The 21,569-nt window shown below is 39.7% G+C and overlaps 1 protein-coding gene across 3 annotated transcripts in view; it reads left to right on the top strand.

Annotated features, from left to right (window-relative positions):
• Positions 1-21,569, top strand: part of PIGL (phosphatidylinositol glycan anchor biosynthesis class L) — a 62,040-nt gene that overhangs the window by 3,821 nt on the left and 36,650 nt on the right. For all 3 annotated transcript variants that reach the window (XM_037372731.1, XM_037372712.1, XM_037372721.1), the window contains exon 2: positions 1,024-1,123. In XM_037372731.1, the coding sequence (XP_037228628.1) occupies positions 1,024-1,123 (100 nt within the window). The remainder of the gene's footprint in view (positions 1-1,023; positions 1,124-21,569) is intronic.

Raw genomic sequence — 21,569 nt, 5'->3', positions numbered from 1 at the left:
AACTTTAATTGCGTATAGTATGTGCCGTGGGACAGGCTTTCTGTGTGTTATCTCAACAATTCTGTCCCAAGTACTTCGGACTTGCTGTTGAGCTTGGCTTTGTGGGCCTATGCTGTTAAGAGTACAGGAGGGAGTTCACAGTATCATGTCTAATAGTGAAGGAGGAGTGACTCTTTGGCCGTTCTAAGGAGATTAATTATTACTGATTTGTTGTGAGTACTTATTTTTAAACAAGTGGACTACGATCCCACTAACCTCTTTTACAGAGACAACCTGGAAATTTGCCAGTGGTAATGACTTTTAGTCACCTCACTGCAAAGGCGGTTTCTCCTGTGTTTATGGAAAGATCTTGCTCAATTGTTTTGTAGTATATTGGTGCCTTCCATTCAGATAATGTGTAAGCAGTTAGTCCATGTATATGCATATTAGAAGCCTCCTTTTCTTTCCCCACAAAGTGCAGTCAGCCTGTGGAGTTCATGAAAAAAGATACTAAATCTTGCCAAAAATTTAACAATGTTCAGAAGTGGATTAGGCATATACCAAAATAAAACAAAAAGCCCAAACAAAAAACTCAGAAGATCTAGATATGTTGATGTTTTAAGGAATAAGACATTTGCTAATCAAACATGTTGTTGGAAGCAGTTTCCCAAGCAGATTATTCCAGAATTGTTGTTTGGAAGATCTCTTATGTCTTTGGCAGAATCATTTAACTTTAACTCTTAGGATGAGGATACTGGACTGTTGGACCACTGATCTCATTTCTGGTGCCTTTGCCAAATAAACTCCAGAATGGCTTGCAAGCCACACTCGGTGCATAAATAAATATGAGGAATGTAGTCAAGGTGGGCAGAACTTTGCCTCAGCATTTTAGCCTCAGCTAAGCTGGGTGTTGCTCAGGTAAAAACTATGAAGTTTGTCCCCTGCAATATATCTGTTCCTTTATTTAAGGTGTGGTGCTCATGCTTACTGCTTTGAGAAAGAAGTCAGGTTGTAAGACAGTGTTACTGTGTTTGCTATTTTCAGGAAATTATTACAATCAAGGAGAGATTCGTAAGAAAGAACTGGAACAGAGTTGTTTTCTTCTGGGGATTCCTGCTTCCGATGTAACAATCATTGATCACAGGTAACTGGTTTCCATTTAAAACATGGTTTCATTGAAGTTTTAAAGAGGGGGCGAAGTTCACTTTAAAGTTCAATGCAAGCTTACTGTATTAGTCTAAAAAGTCTTGAGGAATCTCAAAAAAAGATCATATTAGGTATTTTTGTTAACATAAATGTAATTAATGCAGGAGACAATTCACATGTATGATGGGAATCATAATCCCTAGGTTAAACGCTGTTGATATAGCATCTATAATTACAATAACCATACTTGTTGGAGTCTGGCACAGTGTATTTGGGCAGCATGATCACATTTTGTTACGCTTGTTGCAGTGTTATACAGACAATTACAAATTCTCTGAATTGCCTGTGGCTGGTTTGTCTGTATGCTAGTCTTCACAGCGTTAGTGTGGAATTCTAGTATATTTATAATCTGGTTTAGTCCTGGCTAAAGACAAAAGTGAATTTTATCACTTTTTTAAAGTGATATTAAAGACAGTCCATAATAACATGGCAGTAAGATTCTTTCAAATTAAGCCATACAACAACATCGTTTTTCTAAGGTGTGATGTTGTTTTCTTTAGTTGTGTGTAGATACAAACATAGGTGCTAAAGCTGACATTCTTTGTTTTGGGATTCGTTCAGGAACTTTTCTGGGAAGGTGATTGATTTAACACTTTGAATCAGTGAAACTCAGAGCTAACATTGTAAAGGCCTCTTAAATTGTCTGATCGCTGTCTGTCTAGGGTTGATAGGAGCTGAACTAGATACTGACTGCTAGGAAAGATGGTACAAGTGGTTGTTTCGATTGTGAACAACTATCATACAATCCATAAAGAATATTTTTGTTCATGAAGAAATAATTTTAATAGCAACATATTGATCTAAAGCCACACCAACTAGAAAAGCCAGAGTTGACAAAAATCTGGCTCCAGGCAGGCTCTTTTCCCATGAACATATTTCGCCTTGAGCTAAGGCAACAGAAACCACACTCCAGAATATGAATCTTCTGGAGTTCTTTGCTTTTTTTAGCTTTAGGTTTCTCTCCAAGTTTTCAGCTCACTTACGAAAACAGCATAGGAGTTGTTTTTCCTTTGGAATGAAAAGAGATGTTTCCGTTCACTTCTCATGAACTGGGTTTGGATAACTTCAAGTTTTGTAGTACAATCATATGACAGTGCCCAAAACGTTTTGGGAAGGGATAAGGAAAAAAGCTGCTAAGCTTTGCTAAGCATGAAGTCTGCTCAATGAACCATCTTTTGAAATTAGCAGAGAGCCTAGAAGCCTACTGGCCTCTCATCCTCCGATGCAGTGTGAGGTTGGTTAGTATGTGATGCGAGTTACCTGGTACGTCTCCGTCATAATCACAGACACACAGTCCAGAGGACTGATTTTGCAAGTAATGCTCTGGTTTGCTCTGTAGGAAGGCAAGGGCCATTTCAGAGAAATAGCTTGGATCATGCCTCTTTATTACTTTTATTAATGGTATTACACGTATTTATGTAAGTAGTGACTGATACGTGATTTCCCTCAGTGAATGCCTGAAAAGACAGATCCTTCCCATTGCCCAGAACTTCTGAGCATGGACCAGAATGTGGAACGTTGTTCTAAGAAACAGGTTTACATTTGAGATCTTTATCTCTGAGGTTGTATTGCTGTGAAATAACCTTCAAGTTGTATAACTTGCCGTGTGGGTGCTCTTCATGAAAAACATATGTGGATCAGGTGTTAGCAAAATGGTAGAGGATCAGGAATAATTTCTAGGTGACACTGGGTTTTTAGATTAGCTAGTTTTTAGAGTACTATTTTCCAGCAGTTTAGACAAAGCACTGGAACTCAGGGGTCTTGAAACTTACTCAGCGTTCCAGGATTCCTTAAGGTCAGTAGTTTTCCTAGGCCTCTGTTATGACTTCTGCAATTTACAGATTATACAGAAATATTTCCCAGTATGGCATGTTGTGAAGCTTGCTAAATTAATAAGTTATCTACTGCTAGATTTACATGTAAATCCATGTCTATGGAGTACAGTCAAGGAGGGTGTTGCTCTTTAGCATTTTGTCTTCCATAGGCACTGTTTAAGATCACAGCCCTTTGGCTTTTTTTGTTCCCTTCCTAACTCTTTAGAAGATAATTTTCCATCAGTATAAAGAACTAGCACATTGCTTAAGGACTGCTGCTGGCATGCTGCCCATCTAACATTTCTTACACAAATACTGGATGCTTTACATTATCCGAGCTGCAGATTTGTATTTTGGTAAGGAAAGCCCAAAGGATTGCTAGGTCTGGATCTGCTCCAGCCATTGTAGTGTGGAGCTGAGTCATGCTGCTTCCTCTTTCTTCGCATGATCGGCAAGTCAGTGAGTAGAATTTTCAAGATGTAAAAGGGGAAACACATCTGAAGAGCAAGGTGATTGACTTGCTCTGTCATCTCGCTTGGCCAGGCAGGTATCAAATCAACGTGACATTTTGAATTATGTGTGAATTTGTAAAGAGAAAGCTTCAGTCGGTCAGCCTATGATGAAATCTGTGTTAAAGACCAAATCCTTATGAAGCAGTCCCTTGCCTTAAACAATGACTGTCTCAAGTATAGCCAGGATTCCTAGGGCAGGTCTCGTTCAGTCTCTTAATCAGACAACTTCTTTGCGCTGATTCTCCGGCAGGTGTTTGATGTTGTCACTGTGTTTGTTACCTCAGTTAAAGACAACTCAAATCTTCTGCACAAATATGGTCCCAACTGTACCCGCATTTCAGCCCTAGAGCTTTGAGGTCTACAGAAAAGTTTTTTTTTCTAGAGGCATGTCTAGGAGTGAAAAGGGGCATGCAGGACCATGCAGCATCCAGTTACTGTAGGTGAGCAGATGGGCATACAGACAGCCTGTTCCAGACTGGTTTAGATTATATCGTTGGTCTCTTCCTATCTGTGAATAGTACAGGTCAGGCACAAGATTTGCAGGGTTGTCCCCTGAACTGGCATGTAATTATCATAGCTCCAACACTACACCAACTAACAGCTGCTTTTAAGGGAGAAAGGTTTTACAGTCCACTTTTGTTACCGTTCCCACACTAGGCTTAACACGTGGAGCAGCCCAGCTCAAAACTAGGACTTGCATTGTTCAAAGTTAATTTCTGTACTGTCACAATTATGCCTGCTTCTGGGAGAGGGAGGAGTAGCAAGAGAATGAGGTCTGAAACTCATGTAAGATAAAAAGTCACTTCATTAATTATATAAATGGTAATGTAAACTCTGTGCTTTTTGGTACATCTTCTTAGGTGCCGCAACAGTGGACTTTCTTGTAGCTGTAAAAATGAGATATCATTTGCTTTATCTTACTGTGCCATGATCCCAGCTTAATTTTTGCAAAGACTGGTATAGTTCTACAGATCTGCAGTGAAGGTAAAATGAGCGTAGCTAAAATATGAGTGGTATAGATACCTCTAATGCAAACACAGACCAACTCAACTGAAAAGCTTGCTACAATGACATGTCTAAAATAGTAGATAAATCAGATGCTGGACATTTTTGTGGTGGCAGAAGGGTCTAATTTATAAAAAATAGGAACAAACAAAAAAGGACATAAGTTTTCACCAAAAGTTCTATTGTTCTTTAAGTGTATGTTAGACTTTGCTGCCAGATTTAGCTTAAAGTTTGAATTGCTCTGGTAATGTGTGGGCAAATAATCAACTTAAAGGAAACGAGTACTTGCTGAGCAGGGCAGAACTCCATCTTGAGAAGAACAAGTCTGAGTAACTGATTTGCACTGGAGGTGTGTGGCAAATAGAAAGTTCAGCTTAGCAAGGAGGAGAGCTTGTGAACAAGTAAAAAGGGGGTCCTGCATGATCATGAAACACAGGGATGCTTTTTCTTCCCTGCTCTTCAGAATATGCAGAAAAAAATGCTTCAGTAATAAGGTGAAGAGAAAGTGTTCATATAAGGACTGCTTTGGGTGCGGGTCTTTGATGTGGCACTGCTACACTTTTTCTTGGTTGTTGCTCTGTCTGGTCTTGAGAACACAGTGAGGTGAAAGTGCTCTAGTCTCCAAAACCAGTTATCAGGTCACAAGTCATTGCCATGGTTTTGGACTTCTAAATGTACTTTGTTGGGAACTTACTTGTATCTGAGAAAGCTATCTGAAAGTAATTAATCTGTGAGAAAGCTATCTGAAGTAATTAATCTGTGAGTGCATACTCCTGAGCTAGAAAGCTGTCTTTCATGGTAAATGGAAAACCAGGAGTGAGTAACTAATTGATCTAATATTAGGAGATAGTTAAGCTCCCATTAACATTAGGCACATCTGCCAATGCTCTCTGGCTGTCTACTGGCCTGTAATATTACACATAAACAGGAGGTGTTTTCTAAGCTGTTTTCACTTGAAGAGAACAAGCAAAAAAGAAGCCAAAATTATTCTTTTTTTTTTTTCTGATATCTGTTTTGGGTTCATGGAAAGATAGGTATCAGGTGTTTCACTGCAGCTTCTGAAGCTTTTGTGCGTAATTGTACTGGACAGAAAGTAAACCCGAGTATTTGCATCTTTAATATGACAGAAAATATTTGGCCCAAGTTTGTACTGCAAAGAAAATAATAGCAGAGATTCATGTAAACTAGAAAATTTTCCGTTCACAGTACAAAGGCTTACTGCAAATAATGTTACATCTGTTTCCAAGTTTCCATGGAAATTGCACTCCATTCTCTTTTTTATTATTATTATTTCACTTAAGTCCAAAAGGGCTCTGATTATACAATGCACAGGAGAGAGGACATCTGCCCATGCAGAATCACAGGCTCTCTGCAGGTTTTTTTATGAGACTGCAGAAAGGCACAAATTCTTTTTTTTTTTCCTGTATAATAATTCTTTGCTGTTGGGATTGCATTTTTTCCCCTACGAGGTAGATAGTCTTTATTGCACTTCCTCTGTTTAACTGCTAATGAACTTCCTTCCATGAGCTCCCTGTGTCAGAAGAGTGAATCTCTGAGGTCATGGGAAAATATATCCTTAAATAAGTACTGCGTGTGTCTGATTGTGACAATCAGAAAGATATAAAAACACTCAGACTCTTCAGAGAAAGAAATATGTAACTGGGAATTCTAATGTTTTTATAAAAAACTTAGAAGTATACAGACAGACAGTTGAGTAGTATATCCCATTGATCCAGTTGGGTTTTACTGTACTTAGGTGGTTCATTGATGTCTTTATTGATTTAAATGCAGGGTGCTGAGTGCATGAAGGCTCAAGATCCAAACTGTAGAGTGAGAATATGTACTGCAATTAAGAAAGCTTGCCCGAAAACTGAGGTCACCAGAAGTGCAGAGATAAAATCCTGGTCTCAGTCAGGTCTGGTGGCAAAGCTGTCAGTGATTTCATCCCAGTTTCTGACTCACTCGTTTGCAGACCTGTGTCATCTTCTGAATGGGATTTGTTTTAGATGTATTTATCTTACTTAAGTGTTTCTGATCAGAAAGGTGATACTATTCCCCAATGTTTCTTCTTCCCCTGTTATCATATTTCATATTTTGGAGTCGATATTTAATAGCTTTAATTCTGCTGAAATAATTGTGGTAATTAGTTAGCATTTTGTCTTCCTAAGTTCCTCATGATATTATAATTTGACATTTTATTTTATTGCTACTTCTAAAGAGCTGATCTATGTGCTGACTAAAATTGCTGCATGCTTTATTGTAGAAGAGCTGCATATTTCAGTAGTGAGCGAGGGGATTCTCTTGATGTTACTTATCCCAGCAATGCTGTAAAGGCCTTTATTTTTTGCAGAATTTTCTTTAATTAAGAATGGCATCTGTGGGACCAGAAAATCTTATATGTAAATTGGTCACATATCCAGTGTGTATTATGGGGAAATCAACCTACATCTTTTGAATCAGTCAAACATACTCATAATCATCCTGAATACTAACATGCTTTAATACTACAAGAAGGCATGAAGCCTTTGTCAGTCAGGTAGGTATCTTGATGTTTGTGTAATCACTGTAGCCAGATTTCACTTCTGTTTAGTATAATTCTTGAAATCTAAATTGTTTTCTTTCTGAGAAGACAATAAAATATTTGGCCACCTATTGTTATTTACATTTCTAAATAAACAGATAATTTTTCCAAAATGCTTACCACATGGCAGCTCATGCTGATACTTTAGGACATCAGAGCACTTTATAAAAAGGATTATATCAAAGTCTGCCTTCCAGCTTCTGCTTTTATAAGTGTTGCTCTATGGAATAATTTAAGAGGAAACTCTTCTGGGGATTGAGATGTCTCTCAGCCCTCCAGGAAAGCTGCTTTCTGAAACAAAGGCTTGTGTTGCAGTAAGTTAGATTTAGCTATTTTGTCCTAAGTTAGATATTTTCTGTAATAAGGAAATCTGCCCTTTTGCTTCCCTGGGGCTTCTGTGAACCAGGTCCTTACTCAGCTTTCTAGCATAATTAATTTCCTTGCTGTACAAAAAGGGGGAAGGTCTGTGGCAAAAGGGAAAATAATCCTTTCAGTGCTAAAGGCGCATGTCCCCCAGATTACCTCTGTAGAGCAATGAGCAGTGGTCCTTTTCAAAACATTCAAGGATTCTCCTTCAGATGTCAACAGAGACCTGTCAAACCATGTCAGTGAAGTCACAGCAGGGTTTGATTAAGAGCAAGAGTCTGGCCAGAAAAGCCAAGGGCTCTGAATAAATGCAGGGGGAAGTGAAGGAGTGCTGCTAAAGGACAAAATGTCTTTATGGAAATCAAGTTAAAATACTAAGCATTGAGATTTATACTTTTAATGCTCAAGATTATTTTAGCAGAATAAAAACTATGAAATACTGTTCTCAAAACATGAAAGTCGAGGATAGGGGTCCCAGCCATTCCCAGAATCTGATGCAAGTTTGATTCAACTTAAAAAACATCAGCACTGGTAAACTGATAGTAAGAAAAGAAATAAGGCTGTGCTCAGGAGTCTGGGAAAACTGGCTAGGGCTGAAGACAGGGAAATGCACTAGAACAGGGAAATCCACTAGAAGTCCGATTTTTTTTTTTTTTGTTCTTTCTTAGCTCATACCTTCAGAAATGCCTTTTACTATTCTTTCATTAATGGCCTTTAAAAGTACCCCACATACGTTAAAGACAGGCATCTTTGGAGCAAAGAAAGCTTCAATGGCCCCTCCTGAATTTGCAGATTGTTCATGCCCCAGCTCTGCCGTCTCCTGGTAACACAAACAGATACGTTGACTGGAGCGATGCAGTAACTAGACCACTTGTGTCCTTGCAGAAGGAAGTGTCTTTGGGTTTCCAGTATAAGATTCAGGGTTTCATATTAAAATTATTTTGAGTGGAATTTCTTCACGATGCTAATAAGTTATAGAAAGATACGGTCATTAGATTAAAGCTATTTTCAACAGTTATACCCGAGATTCCCCTTTTAAACATGACAAACTATAACAACCTATTTATTTTGCTCGTTCGACAGTGGAACAATACAGTGCGTTTTGCCAATAGACACCCTGAGGAACTAATGGAGAATGACAGGCGTTTGCCCTTTGCCCCAGAAGGTTCCCTGCTTTGATAGCCCAGTTACATCTCTGTTAGTCATCTTAAACCTGCAGCTGCAAATGCCTTGCTGTTAATTATAGGCAGATTGAGGTCTTCTGTCAGAAGAGAAAATGGTAAACTCGTTTCCTTAAAGAGTAACAGTTACCTCAGATAATCACAGTTAAGTTAATCACAGAGGAGGAAGAAAACAAAAAAAAAAGTAGCAGGGATCCAGCTCAAGCTTTTGAATCTCTGCATTCGGGCTTACTCAGGGAAAATATATTTTTGTTTCTACTGGGAACACTCTTAAAAGCCTTCTCACAATAATGGATTGGGCGTTAACGCCTTGTTCACAAGAACTGTGTGGTTTCTTTGTGTGTTCTCATAATCTTATTTTAATTGTAGCTACAGTACAAAATGTTGAGTGCCTCAGTTAAAATAAAGCTGTGAGATCTGAGGCTGTGACATGGTTTGGAAACATCAGTCAGTTGCATCTGCAATGGACTTGCATTTTCTATATGTCACGTAATTACTGTGTTGGAAAACAGAGGAAGGAAGTTTGCAGCCTCTCAGTCAAACTCCCCTAGGGGATTCAGCTACAGAAGTGCAGTTACATCAACTCCCATTTTTCCTAAAGGACAGGATCCTAGGTGCACTAAGTAGCTCCTGTAGGTAGTGTGTACCTGTACTCCCACATCAGTTGAAGGTAATTGCAGTAATTTCCCCCAAGTTGCCTCAGTGTCTGGGAGACAAGAAGTTTCAGTGTGTCTAGGGGCCTCATGACATTAAAATTAGTTGTCGGTTTATTCCTGTTCCCCTCATCTAACTGCTAGTTCGGTCAGTCACTAGAAAATGTATGAAATAATCAATATTTGAGCATTGGGAGCAAGGCCTTTATTAGGCTTGTTAAGGGAATGTTTCTAGTTACAAGGCATAGTGTCAAAGGCTGTCAGACTGCTTCAAATGCCACGATACGCTGTCTTGCTGAATGCCAGCAATATAATCCTAATTTCTTGGGTTTGTTTTCCAAATTCCCATTGAAGTCAGAAGGCTTCTCCTATGCTGGCAGCTAGTAAGAGAACAGAGGAAGCAGTGCATACAGTGCCTGAGGGATGAGTGGAAAGCATCGCCTTCTATGGCAGGCTCAAAGGGTTGAGTTGATGAGCTACAGAAGTACGGTGTCCTTGGGGCCTTTGGGACAGGACCATGGAGTAAAGGAAATTCCCAATAATTTTGCCTCCCCCTAAATATAATTGCAGGGCATTCAGTGGGGACCTTTCTGGCTCTTTTACAGAAGACAACAGTGTCAGGATAGAAGAAAAAATTTCTTTGTGGACATCACTCCTGAGTAATAAAAGGGGCTTCGTTACTTTCATGTTGAGTGAAGTGTTTTATTTGTTATAGGGATAGCAATGTTTGGACTGCAGACACTGTAAAGGCTCATTGGGATTTTTGTGAGGATGTAGATGTACAAATTCTGTGTTTTTATACAACATATGTTTTAGGTCTACATCAACCCAATTCTTCTACATAAGTGGTAGAACGGAGCAGTAGAATTTTGGATGCCATTCTGTCCTCAGAACCACTTTCTGGTCCGATCAAAATCAGTGAGGGTTGGCCATTGACTTCAGTAAGATCAGAAATTGTCATTGAAACAGTCAACAAGAGAAGACAAAGTCTTGTTTAAAAAAATGTTAGTATGGGGAAAGTTGGAAAAGCAACTGTACAATGTTGTGTAAAATGTGTTTTCTCTTAATGACCTTCCAGTTCAGATTGGCTCTGTTTACATACAAATCAAAAGCTGGTTTGCCTAACTGCCAGCACAGCTCAGTCTGGGATCTGAATATCCAGCTGTGTCTTTTGCCTCTGACATCCTCCCAGTAATAAAAGTTGTGTGGCTGGGATTTGGCTACAATCGCAGATGATGTGTGAGCCAGAATTGAATTCAGCCTGCTCTTCCTCTGTAAGACAATAGAAGTTAAAACTTGTTTGTGTCAATAAAATAAGCGTATACAAGTCACAACCCCTCAGGGACCAGATACGATGAATAAGATGCTCTTTTTCCATCATCACATTTCTAACCCTGACCAATGTTAGTAATAAGCCTGTGAGAACTCAAGACTTTTTGTCTTCCTCATTTCAAAGCCGGAGCAGAAGTTTTCATGGAGTTTAGCTGTGAAGATGCAGCATCCAGAGAACAGACATAATTGTGACAACCTTTGCAGTGCTATCTAATCCAGGTTCTTTGTTCTTCACTTTCAAACTCCCTGAAGGGTATGGTATGTTAAGTGCTGTCTTTGCTCTGTAAGCCTGTACTCTTAACAGCTTCCCTGCAGTTTGACAAAGTGACAGAGACAGTAACTTCACAGGTGAAATGGCACTGCTAGCATACCTATTAGTTATCACTTTCCTGTTTCAGTCTTTTCTCCAATGGTACGTTAGTAAACTAGGCTGCTTTGTGTCGCAGAGGCTCTCAAACTTTGCCATACAGAGGTTTCTGTTTGGTAGCTTGTCAGGAACTTGGGTGTTGTACCTTGAGAGACAGATGCCAATGGAGCATGTGGTGATAGAGAGGTTTCAGGTCCTGGGGTACTGTCTGGATGTAGGGGAAAGCTGTCTCAGTTCCTAAGGGAGCAGTGCTTGATGAAACTGTATTTATTGCAGGGTCTTCTTTCTTAGTGTGACGGTGAAAGCTCTGGCTGTAGTACTGCACCCTGTTAGCAGTTTCACTTGCAGGTTGCACTTTGGCCACATCATGATAAAAACCTGTTTGTAAAGCTATATCGCAGTTAGGCACACCATTTGTTATTGCCACTTTTTCCATGTATAAAACTCTGTCTTTCAGATGATTGAAAGCTCCTCCAGCTGACAGTGTCAGTGTGAACCAGCAAAGGTGTTCTCAGCGGTCTGGAATCTGAGGCTCCCCAAATGCTTCTAGCTGACTGCAGTGGGGTGCTGCTCTGCAGCAGCATGATCCAGGGCTGCCTTTTGAAGCATCCTACAGCCAGAGAATTCCATTTGTATTTTCTTGGCTGAGTTTGTTGTGACATGCCCTGTTATTTTTTGCATTCTCTGTCCATTCTGAAGTTCCCCCAGGCATCCCTACAAATGAAACATTGCATCACTGGGGAAGTGAAGCCTTTAAAAGTGAATGCTTTCACCAAACACTTGGAGCAAATACAATCAGCTCTCATCTAGCAGAAATGGACTTGTAAGTTGACATCGCAAAATTTGGGAAGAACAATAGTCCTTTCTTGAGCGGTTTGATGCAGTTTTTCAAAATGCTGAGCTATGCTGTTATTTTTTTGCCACATCATGAATGGAAGTTTTATATTTGCATAGAGCAAACGTAGAAGGGTTTACCAAGCAAAGTGGTTAGAGCACAGAGCTTTACTCTTCAAAATCCTTTTGAAGGAAGAGAAATATTAAGTTCTTTGCTGAACTCTGCTAAGGTCTCTGACCGTCTCTGTGTTTTACATTCATCCTTTAATAATCTTGCCTTGTTGCAGAGCTTTGCAGATAGACCTATTACTGTTTACATACTATTCTTATGGTGTGAAATGCTGTGTAAATGTTAAGGATCATTATTAGAGTTTTGCTTGATAGTCATAGGGTTAATTTCTTTCTCCAAAGAAGGAGATCTGATTTAGGTTTGGCACAGCAGGAGGGAAGACAGAGGATTTTGTTCTGCAGGAAACTAGGTCAGCAGGTTTTTATTATCCTGCTCGACAACCCAATGTGGTTTGCATTTAGGAATGAACTCAGTTGACATTGTGTATGGTCGATTTCCTCTTCCCAGAAAGCAGGCCTCAGACGTCGCTCTATACATTATGGCTTTCCCAAATTGAATGCAAGACAGTATTTAGCTGAAGAAGCTCAGGCAGTTGTGAGTTTGTTAGATATGTTTTTAGAGCAGTCTGTCAGGAGTGCCTCTGGAACACGGAATGGAGTCCAAGATATTTTGGACAGGAGGAACAATAGGGCTGGAATCTTTTCAGTCACTGAAGTGCATCAGAATCAGAGAGATCCTCATTGTTTTTACACCCCATCTACTGATGATTGTTCTTATAGCCTGTAGCATTGTTTGGTTTTTGTTTGACTGTGGTCAGATTCTGATCTTGGTTCTGCCAAAGTAAATTGGGAGTAATTCCCTTGCTTTCTTTGAAGCTGCTGCTGTGTGTGGCTGAGATCATAGTGTGGTCCTGCAGATAACCTTTAGATGGGCAGCTTTCAGTTACAACTTTTGGACATCATGACTGATGAAAGATTTGAATAATTCAAGACTTTTTTTCATATCTTCCAGCTTTCTTGACCATATACCCTGCGGTGTATGCTTTTCCTGGGCAACTGAGAGTAAACGTCTGTGTTCTTTACCTCTGCTTGTTGAAGACCAAATTGTGGCAGACTTCAGGCATGTTGGAGAATTCAGGCTGCCTTTCTTTACAGATTATTTTGACTGTACTGAACAGTGAAAATCCAAGTAGTTATAACTTTTAAAAAAAATCTGCTTTGTTTTGATTGTAGGGATCAGGTAAGGGTGATGGAGCTGAGAAAGGCTATAGATAACATCTAGGAAAATTTCTGAGTAATAGGATTTAAGGCTGAGCATCTATTTCCAGTTTTATACTCTTGTTGTTTTACAGACTTTAATGTGAGTTAACGGCTTTTCAGCATAATAAAACCATCTAATTCAGTCCTGTTCTAGTCTTTATTCAGTTCTGGCATTGAGAAAGCCAGACATTTTTGCAAACCAAGTTTGGCTTTTAAAGCTGAACAAGGAAAATACAGGCAATACTGAGAACAGACAGCAGTAGGTTGCCAGCAATTCCTGGAAATAATGGAGTTTCACAACCATTCCCTGCAGATTGGACATTATGGGAGGAAAAATACCCTTGTGGCTTACACGGACAGCATAACGAAAATGCAAAGTCTGTTGAGAAGGTTTATTATGGTAAAAATTCAAATGCCATTCTTGGGTTTGAACCAAAGAGCAGCATATCAAATGCCTCAAAATGATGACAGCATAGAAATAATACAGGTCAGAAAATTGCATATGGTCTTTCCTGAACTTGCTTTTAATGTTGTGTTAGGCTGTACATTTAGTTGTCCAGTGCCTTTGAATCTTTAAACAGTTTCAGCTGCAATAAATGTGCTCATATCATTATCTTTTGAAATATGAACATGTTAAATGGGGATGAAGAAAGTTGGTATTTCTGTAATACCCTTGTGCTCTTACGCTGTTGGCATCTCTGACTGAGAGCCAAGAAAGTGTCAGCGCATGTCAGAATGAGAGGCATAGGGAGAACATGTAGCAGGCAGACACGTACACGCAATAAGCATCTGAGCTGAGGCAGCATTTTGAAAATTGCCTTCTACATAATGAAACAGGAGGGGTTGTAGGAGAATCTCCATAGCTTTATTCAGTGATGATGAATTATTTCGTTCAAATTTGTAGCAACTCAGAAAATATCACTATGTTGCTGGAAGATTTGGGTTGTATTCCTTACTCCCTAAATTGACCTAAGTTGAATTAAACTCTTATCTTGAGAGATGAGAAAAGATTCTCTCTGCTCTAGTGGCTCTCCATAATGTATATTGTATCTCTTGAGCCTGTCAGCCATGTGAAGCTTTTGGAATGCAACTCATAGGATAAATAGGTTTGGTCATTCTTACTGTGAATAAAAATGGTACAATCCTACATTTTTAGAAAGGCTTTTTATTCCCCAGAATAGTTCAGAAAACATCACAAATCACTAGCATATCAGAGCTGTCACTGAAAATGCGGTAGCTTCTGGGCTGAAACAGTGACTGTTAATAGCACTCAGTAATGCCATGTGTATAAAAAATGTCTGCTGCTGTATATTTGTGCTCTTTCAAATGAATGAACTCAAGAGTTTCTAGGCTGAAAATGAGGTTGGTAATGCAGAAGAGCAGTGCACGTATGTCAGTGAATGAACAGATGCTTGCAGAAGACTGGGATAAGCAGATGCCGAGTAATGCTGGTGTAAGAAATAAGCCATTTGTGCCCATTTGGGAGCTCTCCTGCATAAAGGATGCAGCCTGCAAATTTAAGTAGGTTATGATGTTCTCCCCTATGGCAGGGGCTAGAGGCCAGTCCAGTTAACTGCAGAGGAGTCACTTTGTGGAACAAACATGAAGGCACTAAACTAAAATAGTCTTTCAGAGAGCAGTGGCTTTATACGGGTGCATTCCTTTTTTGTTTGTAAATGTAACCCTGTCTTTACCAATTAGAATAGCGATTTAATGGTTAGAATGTGATCTCTGAGCTATAAGCACAAACCCTGTTTATCCCTTTTGCGGGATAAAATATATTTAGTCTTACTTTATTTGTAGTTATTATTCCTTCTTAGTGTTTTAACCAGTAATTAACCCTATCCTTTGATAGTTGTTTACAGCTGGGAACAGGCTGACAAGAATAGTGCTCTTTGTTTTGCAGTAAGGAGGGAACTGTGCCAGGTAGCTATCCTGTATTTGTTTCCCAAACTCAGGTAGCCATCTCCTGGGCAATCCCTGTACCAGGAGAGAGGGAGCAGCAATCTTAAACATGGCTGCTCACTGCTGATCTTTTCTGAGGGTGGGAATTGGTTGGTTGATTGATTTTATTGACAAATTATTGCAGGCAAAAGGTGCCAGGCTGGAAGCACTGGTAAACAGTAGACATAGGTCCTATGCAATATTACTCACAACAGAGTAACTCTACACACCATTACATGTCAAGTACACTTTGTTGTTGCTTCAAATTGATTGCTTGTATCTGCAAGATTACTGTCCATTGTCATACACTTTTGGCCTCTTTCCTTGGATGCCAATAAGAAGATTAATTAGAAGAGGGCTAAAACTGTATTAGTATTTAAGGGAGATTTTTGTTTCTGTCCTGCCTTGTCCCTTTATTCCATCCCAATCCTTTATGCATTATGCTCAAAGAGGTACTGTAGAACAGAGTTGAAGACCCTCTATACAGGGTCATCATCCAGCTTCTGCTATGTTTAGGGCCCTCTGTATCTACAAAGAGGTAAGGTGTAGAGGAATGAAGGCAGTGGGTTGATTGACACTGATAATACACAGCTGTGGCCTTGCTTCAGAGGCAGTGGGTTGATTGGCATGGATGATGTGCAGCTGTAGCTCGTTCCCACAAAGTGGTTAGCACTGAGTAGTGTAGGGGAAGGAGAGGCTGGATGAGGGAAGAGCCTGGAGAAGGAAGAACCTGGATGTAGCAGAGACCAGGAGGAGTGTGGTTGGTCCTCTGGAGGATGGAGAAAGAGCATGGACAGTAGAATTTGACCAATGGTAAAGCTTTCTGCTACTTGCTAGTTTTGCTTGTGCTGTGACAGTTGGTGCCCCATGTGAGAATAACTGATTTGGACTCAAACTGCAACAGCAAGGAAGGACTTTTTGTCTCCATCCTCATGTATCCTTATTCTAGGAGAACGGATGTGCTCTTGCAGGAGCAATCTGGAGCAGTGCTCTGCCAGCGCAGGATATTTGATATATAACATGTTCCATACCTACTCCTACAGCAGCTCATTCTGTTGACACTCGCAGTGTTCTTCCACAGTCCCCTTGCTGGGGCCTTCGCACAGCTCACATGTGATCTCTGGCTCCACAGCAGCAATAACATTCAAGTAATCTCTTGGACTTTCCCAGTGACCTGTATTAACCAGAAGTGTCTTGGGAGGTTTCCCAGTTCCACCATTCTCTTTTGGTGTTTACAGCTACAGTAACTAACTCCTGACATTTATGCCCATTTTGTCCTCTGATTGCTGTGCCTTGGTGCCTGTTTGCACATGAGGCCTTCTGATAAGGCAGGCATTTGACCTTTCTATTCTTAACCCATTAACATTTAGAAGAGCTCTCCTCACCTCTAGAGGCTGTGTTCTTCCCCCTCCCCCCCAATATCCCTGTTCCTGCCAGATAAGATTACGCCTGGGTTATGTATTGATTTAAAAGCAGAGTGCCAAATGCAGCCCACACCAGTTCAAGGGCAAATACTGAATCCATCTGAGTGAGTCTGCATGGTTTGGTTCAGTAGTGGAAAGGTAATGACCAATGGCTCTTTTTGCCCCTCTCAGCAGAACCTGAGGGCAAACGCTAAGGGTATCAGTTATTTATTGTACTAGTAAAATGAACATTGTGGCTGCAGCAGGTACCAGTCCAATGTGCTGTTTCCTCTTCTTCATCTGCACTTAAACAGGTGAAGGGGTTGAAGTGATTATTACAACTCATTTGCTTGAGGCAGTGTGTTTGGTAACCTGCATGTGGAAAGGAGGTTCTTTTGTTTTAAACCAAGCATAGTTCATTGAATACTGCTGTGTCACTTGAACAAATTTCTTCACCTGTGTGTATTTTCCAGTTTTTGAAAGTGGGAACCTGTTAGCAACCTAGTGAATTCTATATAGCAAGAACTATTGTGGGAAAGTAGCTATTTTGACAAATGTATATAGCCATTTATATTCAAATACAAAGTAGTTTGTTCTTTGCTAAAAATTAGTCATTGAAGTATTCCCAGATGTATGAAGCGAAACTAAGAAGCTGTAAGAGAGTAATTGCAGATAGCCAGTTAAACATCAGCTCCCAGTGCTGTAGCTATCGCACAGTATGTGTATGGGACTATGTGAGCAAGGGAGTAATGGGTAGGAGTAAGGGGATGTCACTGCCTCTTCACGTGTTGTTTGAATGTCTCTTGTTTTAGTTCAGTATCTTGGTATTAAATCTCCATTTCCAAAAGAATATTAACATTTGGATAATACTTGGGAAACTGTCATCAGAATGATAAAGGTGTGGAAAACAAGCCTAATAACAGGTGTTTAAGGTGCTCGTGCTATTTGCTTTATCCATGAGATGACTTGATAGTGACACAGGAGGATCTCCATGAGGAAGAGATTTGTTGGATGAGTCTGCTGAGTATGTTGTATGAGAGTAATGACCACAATGGTCCCTGTTGGCTCTAAAAATCTGTGACAATGATAATAACTACAATCAATCGTAAGAATTAATTAGCTGGCAAACCTGATTTTCCGCTGCAAAACCAAAAGCTACTGGAGCAGGATGGATAAAAATTTATAGCAATTATTAATATTTTATTATGTTAAATTAAATGGTTTAAAATAAAACATTGTTATTTAATGTGCATTTATGACCATCTGTACTAAGAACTAAGCTTCAAGTAGTCTACTAAGATAACTTACATGAAATTAAAGAGGCAGGCAGTATGCTTTTTGTTGCCAATGTTTAAGAGAAAGTAAAACCGCTTAATTGATGGAGGTCTCTGACTAAGCGCTAGAGTGAATGACTCCATTTTAGTTGTCTTATTTTACATAATTCAGAAACTAGGTAAGTCAGAGTTGAGAAACTCATTCAAAACTGAAGGAGGAAAGCTTTTTTTCGTCTTGTGGTCAGTGAATAAAAATAGATGTGAAAGTCTGTTCTACTAATTTTTAAGATGCTTGAAGAAGAGCACACATGATCCAAATCCAACTGCTTTAGTCTCCTTAACTACAGTTAATATTGACTTTGTTTACTGGATCTGTTAGTTTTCAATACCGTGTTTTGGAAAGCTTTCCCATACATTTCTAGAATTTCTAATGTAATTTACCCAGTTGCTAGAAAACAATTAAAAAAACCTGTTTTAACAATTTTAAGCTCCAGTTTCCATCTCAGCTCAAAACTGTGCAAACCATGAATAAAAATTTTAGTGGGGAAGAATACTTCACTGCATGCTTCTTAATACAATAAACTGTGAAAATTAAATTCTGTGCTTGGCTGTAGAGTTGTTTTAGAAATAACTAAATCACTTAGTTAAAATGGGTGGGTTGAAGTCAACTGCCCTGCACTGAAGGCAGAGGTAGGTAGGAATTTTGCAGTTGATGTACTGCTGGATTGATCCCAGCATTTGTGATTTCTGGGTAAGTGAAAAGTACATCACTGCCAGGGATCATTGTTGTGGGGCCTTTACCACGTCGTTGCTTGAGTTTGCCTGTAAGCAGTCGCTGTGGCAATGTCAGAAGTAATCACTGGCCATTTGAGCAGCCTAATTGAGAGAGGCTAGGCACAGGAATGGAAATGCTCCCTGCCAGTGCTTTTAGAGATCCTGATTTACGTGGCTGTTCTTTTATTTTTTTTACCACCCCTCTTCAAATGTTCCATGAAGTAAATTTTTTGCCAGTGACTCAGAGCAAAAGAAAATTTCAGATTTTTGTGGTGAAATAATAGATGTCTGGGCAAGTCTTCAACTTAAAATGTTTTTTTGGCTTATCTAGTGTAGCGAACATGCTGAGATGTGAGTGTGTGAGCCTCTAGTTATGATTAAAACACCAAAAGCATAGGACATAGGAAGCAATAAAGTATTACGTAGGAGGAGATTCATCATTTTTGTGACTTTGTTTAAAGAAAGCCCAGATGTGGGAGTAGATATCTACTGAATCAATCATTTTCTAAGCCACAGATGACCAGAAAATTAATAAAAAAAGAAAAAAAAGGTATTAGAGAAGTAAACATGCAGAACTTAATGTTTAAACAATGTACCCCAGACTAGTTTGGCCGTAAAGTGATCTGCATTGACAGTAATTTATTTGGGAATATTTAACCCTCAGAATTTAAGTTCAGGAGATAGTCTTGGTCGGTGGTTACAAAGACTGGGAGACAGGATTGCTCCAGCTTGATTCTGCTGCAGAGTGTGTGCAGAGAGACAAGTCCCTAAACAGATCTCCAGTAAGGAACGCAATTTTTGCCATTGACTGCAGCAGCACCAGGATTTCCTGTCCTCTCCGTGTCACATTATCCCCATACAACAATGTACATAATGTCTGTTATACCTCAAAGGGAGGCCAAGGTGGCTGCTGGGTCACATGGTTAGAGAAGACTTGGAGATCTCTCGATGAAAGATTTGACGGGAGTGACACATTTTTATTAAAGCATTCTCTATTTATCTTTTATTCAGCAGAGCCAGCAAGAAATTCTGAAAGGATTGTCCTCCCTGAGCTGAGAAGGAGGCGTATGTGCATTGCTGTGCAGGGATAACTCATGAGGGTCCCCAGAGAAGTATTGCTGGGTTAGCACAGCCCTGCACCCAGATAAATTAGCCCTGCCTTTCAGCTGGATGGATGAGGGTGAGAGCTGCTCTGTGCTGATGCAGCAAGACTGCTTTTCTTGCAAGAGCTAATTATGCCATTAGCGTGCAGATCTCTGCACCTCCCTTTGCGAGCCTTTTTGCATATTCTGTGTGGTCTTCTGTGTCTAAAGCAAGACAGGCTCAGAAGATGTTAATTTAGATATACCTCTGCTAGCAACAGGTGATGAGAAATAAAATACTTAAGAATACTTAGACTTGCAAAACAGCACCAGGCTCAAAGTACTTTCTAACAGCTTTATAGAAACTCCTTTAATAATACCTTCTAAATTTTCCTGGCTGCCTGGCCTATTTATGGTCCTTGCCCTTACCCCTAATCCATTTCAGAAGATGTGTTTCCATTTTGTTTCAGGGATTGCCCAGCAGAACATTTGTCATGGCACACAGGGACAGCTGTGTTGACAGTCTCTACTGCCTCAGGGCGTTATAGGCTCTCTGTAATCAGATAAGACCTCTACATGCTTCAGTGCCTTAGCAGTGAACTGAAACAACCTTTGTCTGTTTGGGATGATAAAGGAAGTGACCATGTTTAGAAGTTTTGCAGTCGTTTTGTAGATTCTCTAAAGGATGTATAAACTGCAAAACCAAATGAAGGTCTAGGAGTCTTACTGTAGCAGTTCATCAGGCAAGATGAAGATAAGTGCAGATGAAGAAGAGGAAATTCATACAAGAAATGCAGATAATTTGAAGTTAACTGGTAAAAATATGTTCAGTAATTATATATATCTATTCCCTAGATCCCTATCCAGTGTTATGGTTTTACAGCTGTGTATATTATGAAATATTTCTTTTTCTTCCTCTGTGCTGTGTAACAGAGGTAAATATGCAACTCCTTCTATCTGATGCATTAACTTCTAGGAGTTGATGGTAACGATAGTAGATAAGTTAGACAGAAATGGGATTTTTAAATGGCTAGCACACCATTTAAAATGCAGTTTGCATAGCAATAGCAGTGACCAAATCCCTTTTGAATACTAGCCAAGAGGATCCATCCATGTGTTTTATTCATGCAGTGTGACAGTGCAGTTAACTCAAGTCTGTATTGATTCTATTTATTTCAATTTAGAAAACATCTCCACTGAGCATTCAGTGTAATTATTATATGAACAAGGAGCAACATTTAGTACAGACATCCACGCATATAAATACAGATCTTTTACAAAGCATTCTGTCATACTGCTTCTCCTAGGAGAACAAGTCACACTTAAACAGAAGCAGATTGTGCTGTCAAGGTTCATGCTGAAAACGCCCTTCTTCATGCTCTCTTATGATTACATTGGCGGGGGGGGGGGGGGGGGCATTTGTTTTAGTGTCTCAGATGATTTCCACAGCTGCATTATTCTGCAGAGAGAAAGACAAGCTTTAAGGAAAACAGGTTTAAACACACTTAATAGGTAAAACATGTGCCTGTTATATTGTACCTGGTAACTAACAGACCATCAGTAGAGATCCTAGAGTTTTGACACAGTGTAAATAGGTGTTTATCACCTGGCTGCTTCTTGTGAACAATAGGGGGTGCATAGGTAATAAATATATACGTATCAATGGTACACAGTACATTGTAAATGGCTGTAAGTTACTTGGTTGTCACAGGAATCTACACAGTCACAATTGTTTGAAAGCTTAGGCAGGCCAAAGGTTGTGAACATGAGACACACAAGTTGGAGAAAGTCCATTTAGTGAAGGAGCCTACATTAATTAGCTCCACCACTTGTTGCGGTTTTTTTCTTCTAGTTATGATGATTTAGTCACACTGATCTGGTCAACCACAATGTTACCGAGACAACTAAGTAAACTAGTCACTGACCTTGAGTA

The sequence above is a fragment of the Falco rusticolus genome, chromosome 1, assembly GCF_015220075.1.
Source record: "Falco rusticolus isolate bFalRus1 chromosome 1, bFalRus1.pri, whole genome shotgun sequence".
In the NCBI taxonomy this organism is placed as follows: domain Eukaryota; kingdom Metazoa; phylum Chordata; class Aves; order Falconiformes; family Falconidae; genus Falco; species Falco rusticolus.
This window is presented reverse-complemented; position numbering and strand designations above follow the sequence as displayed.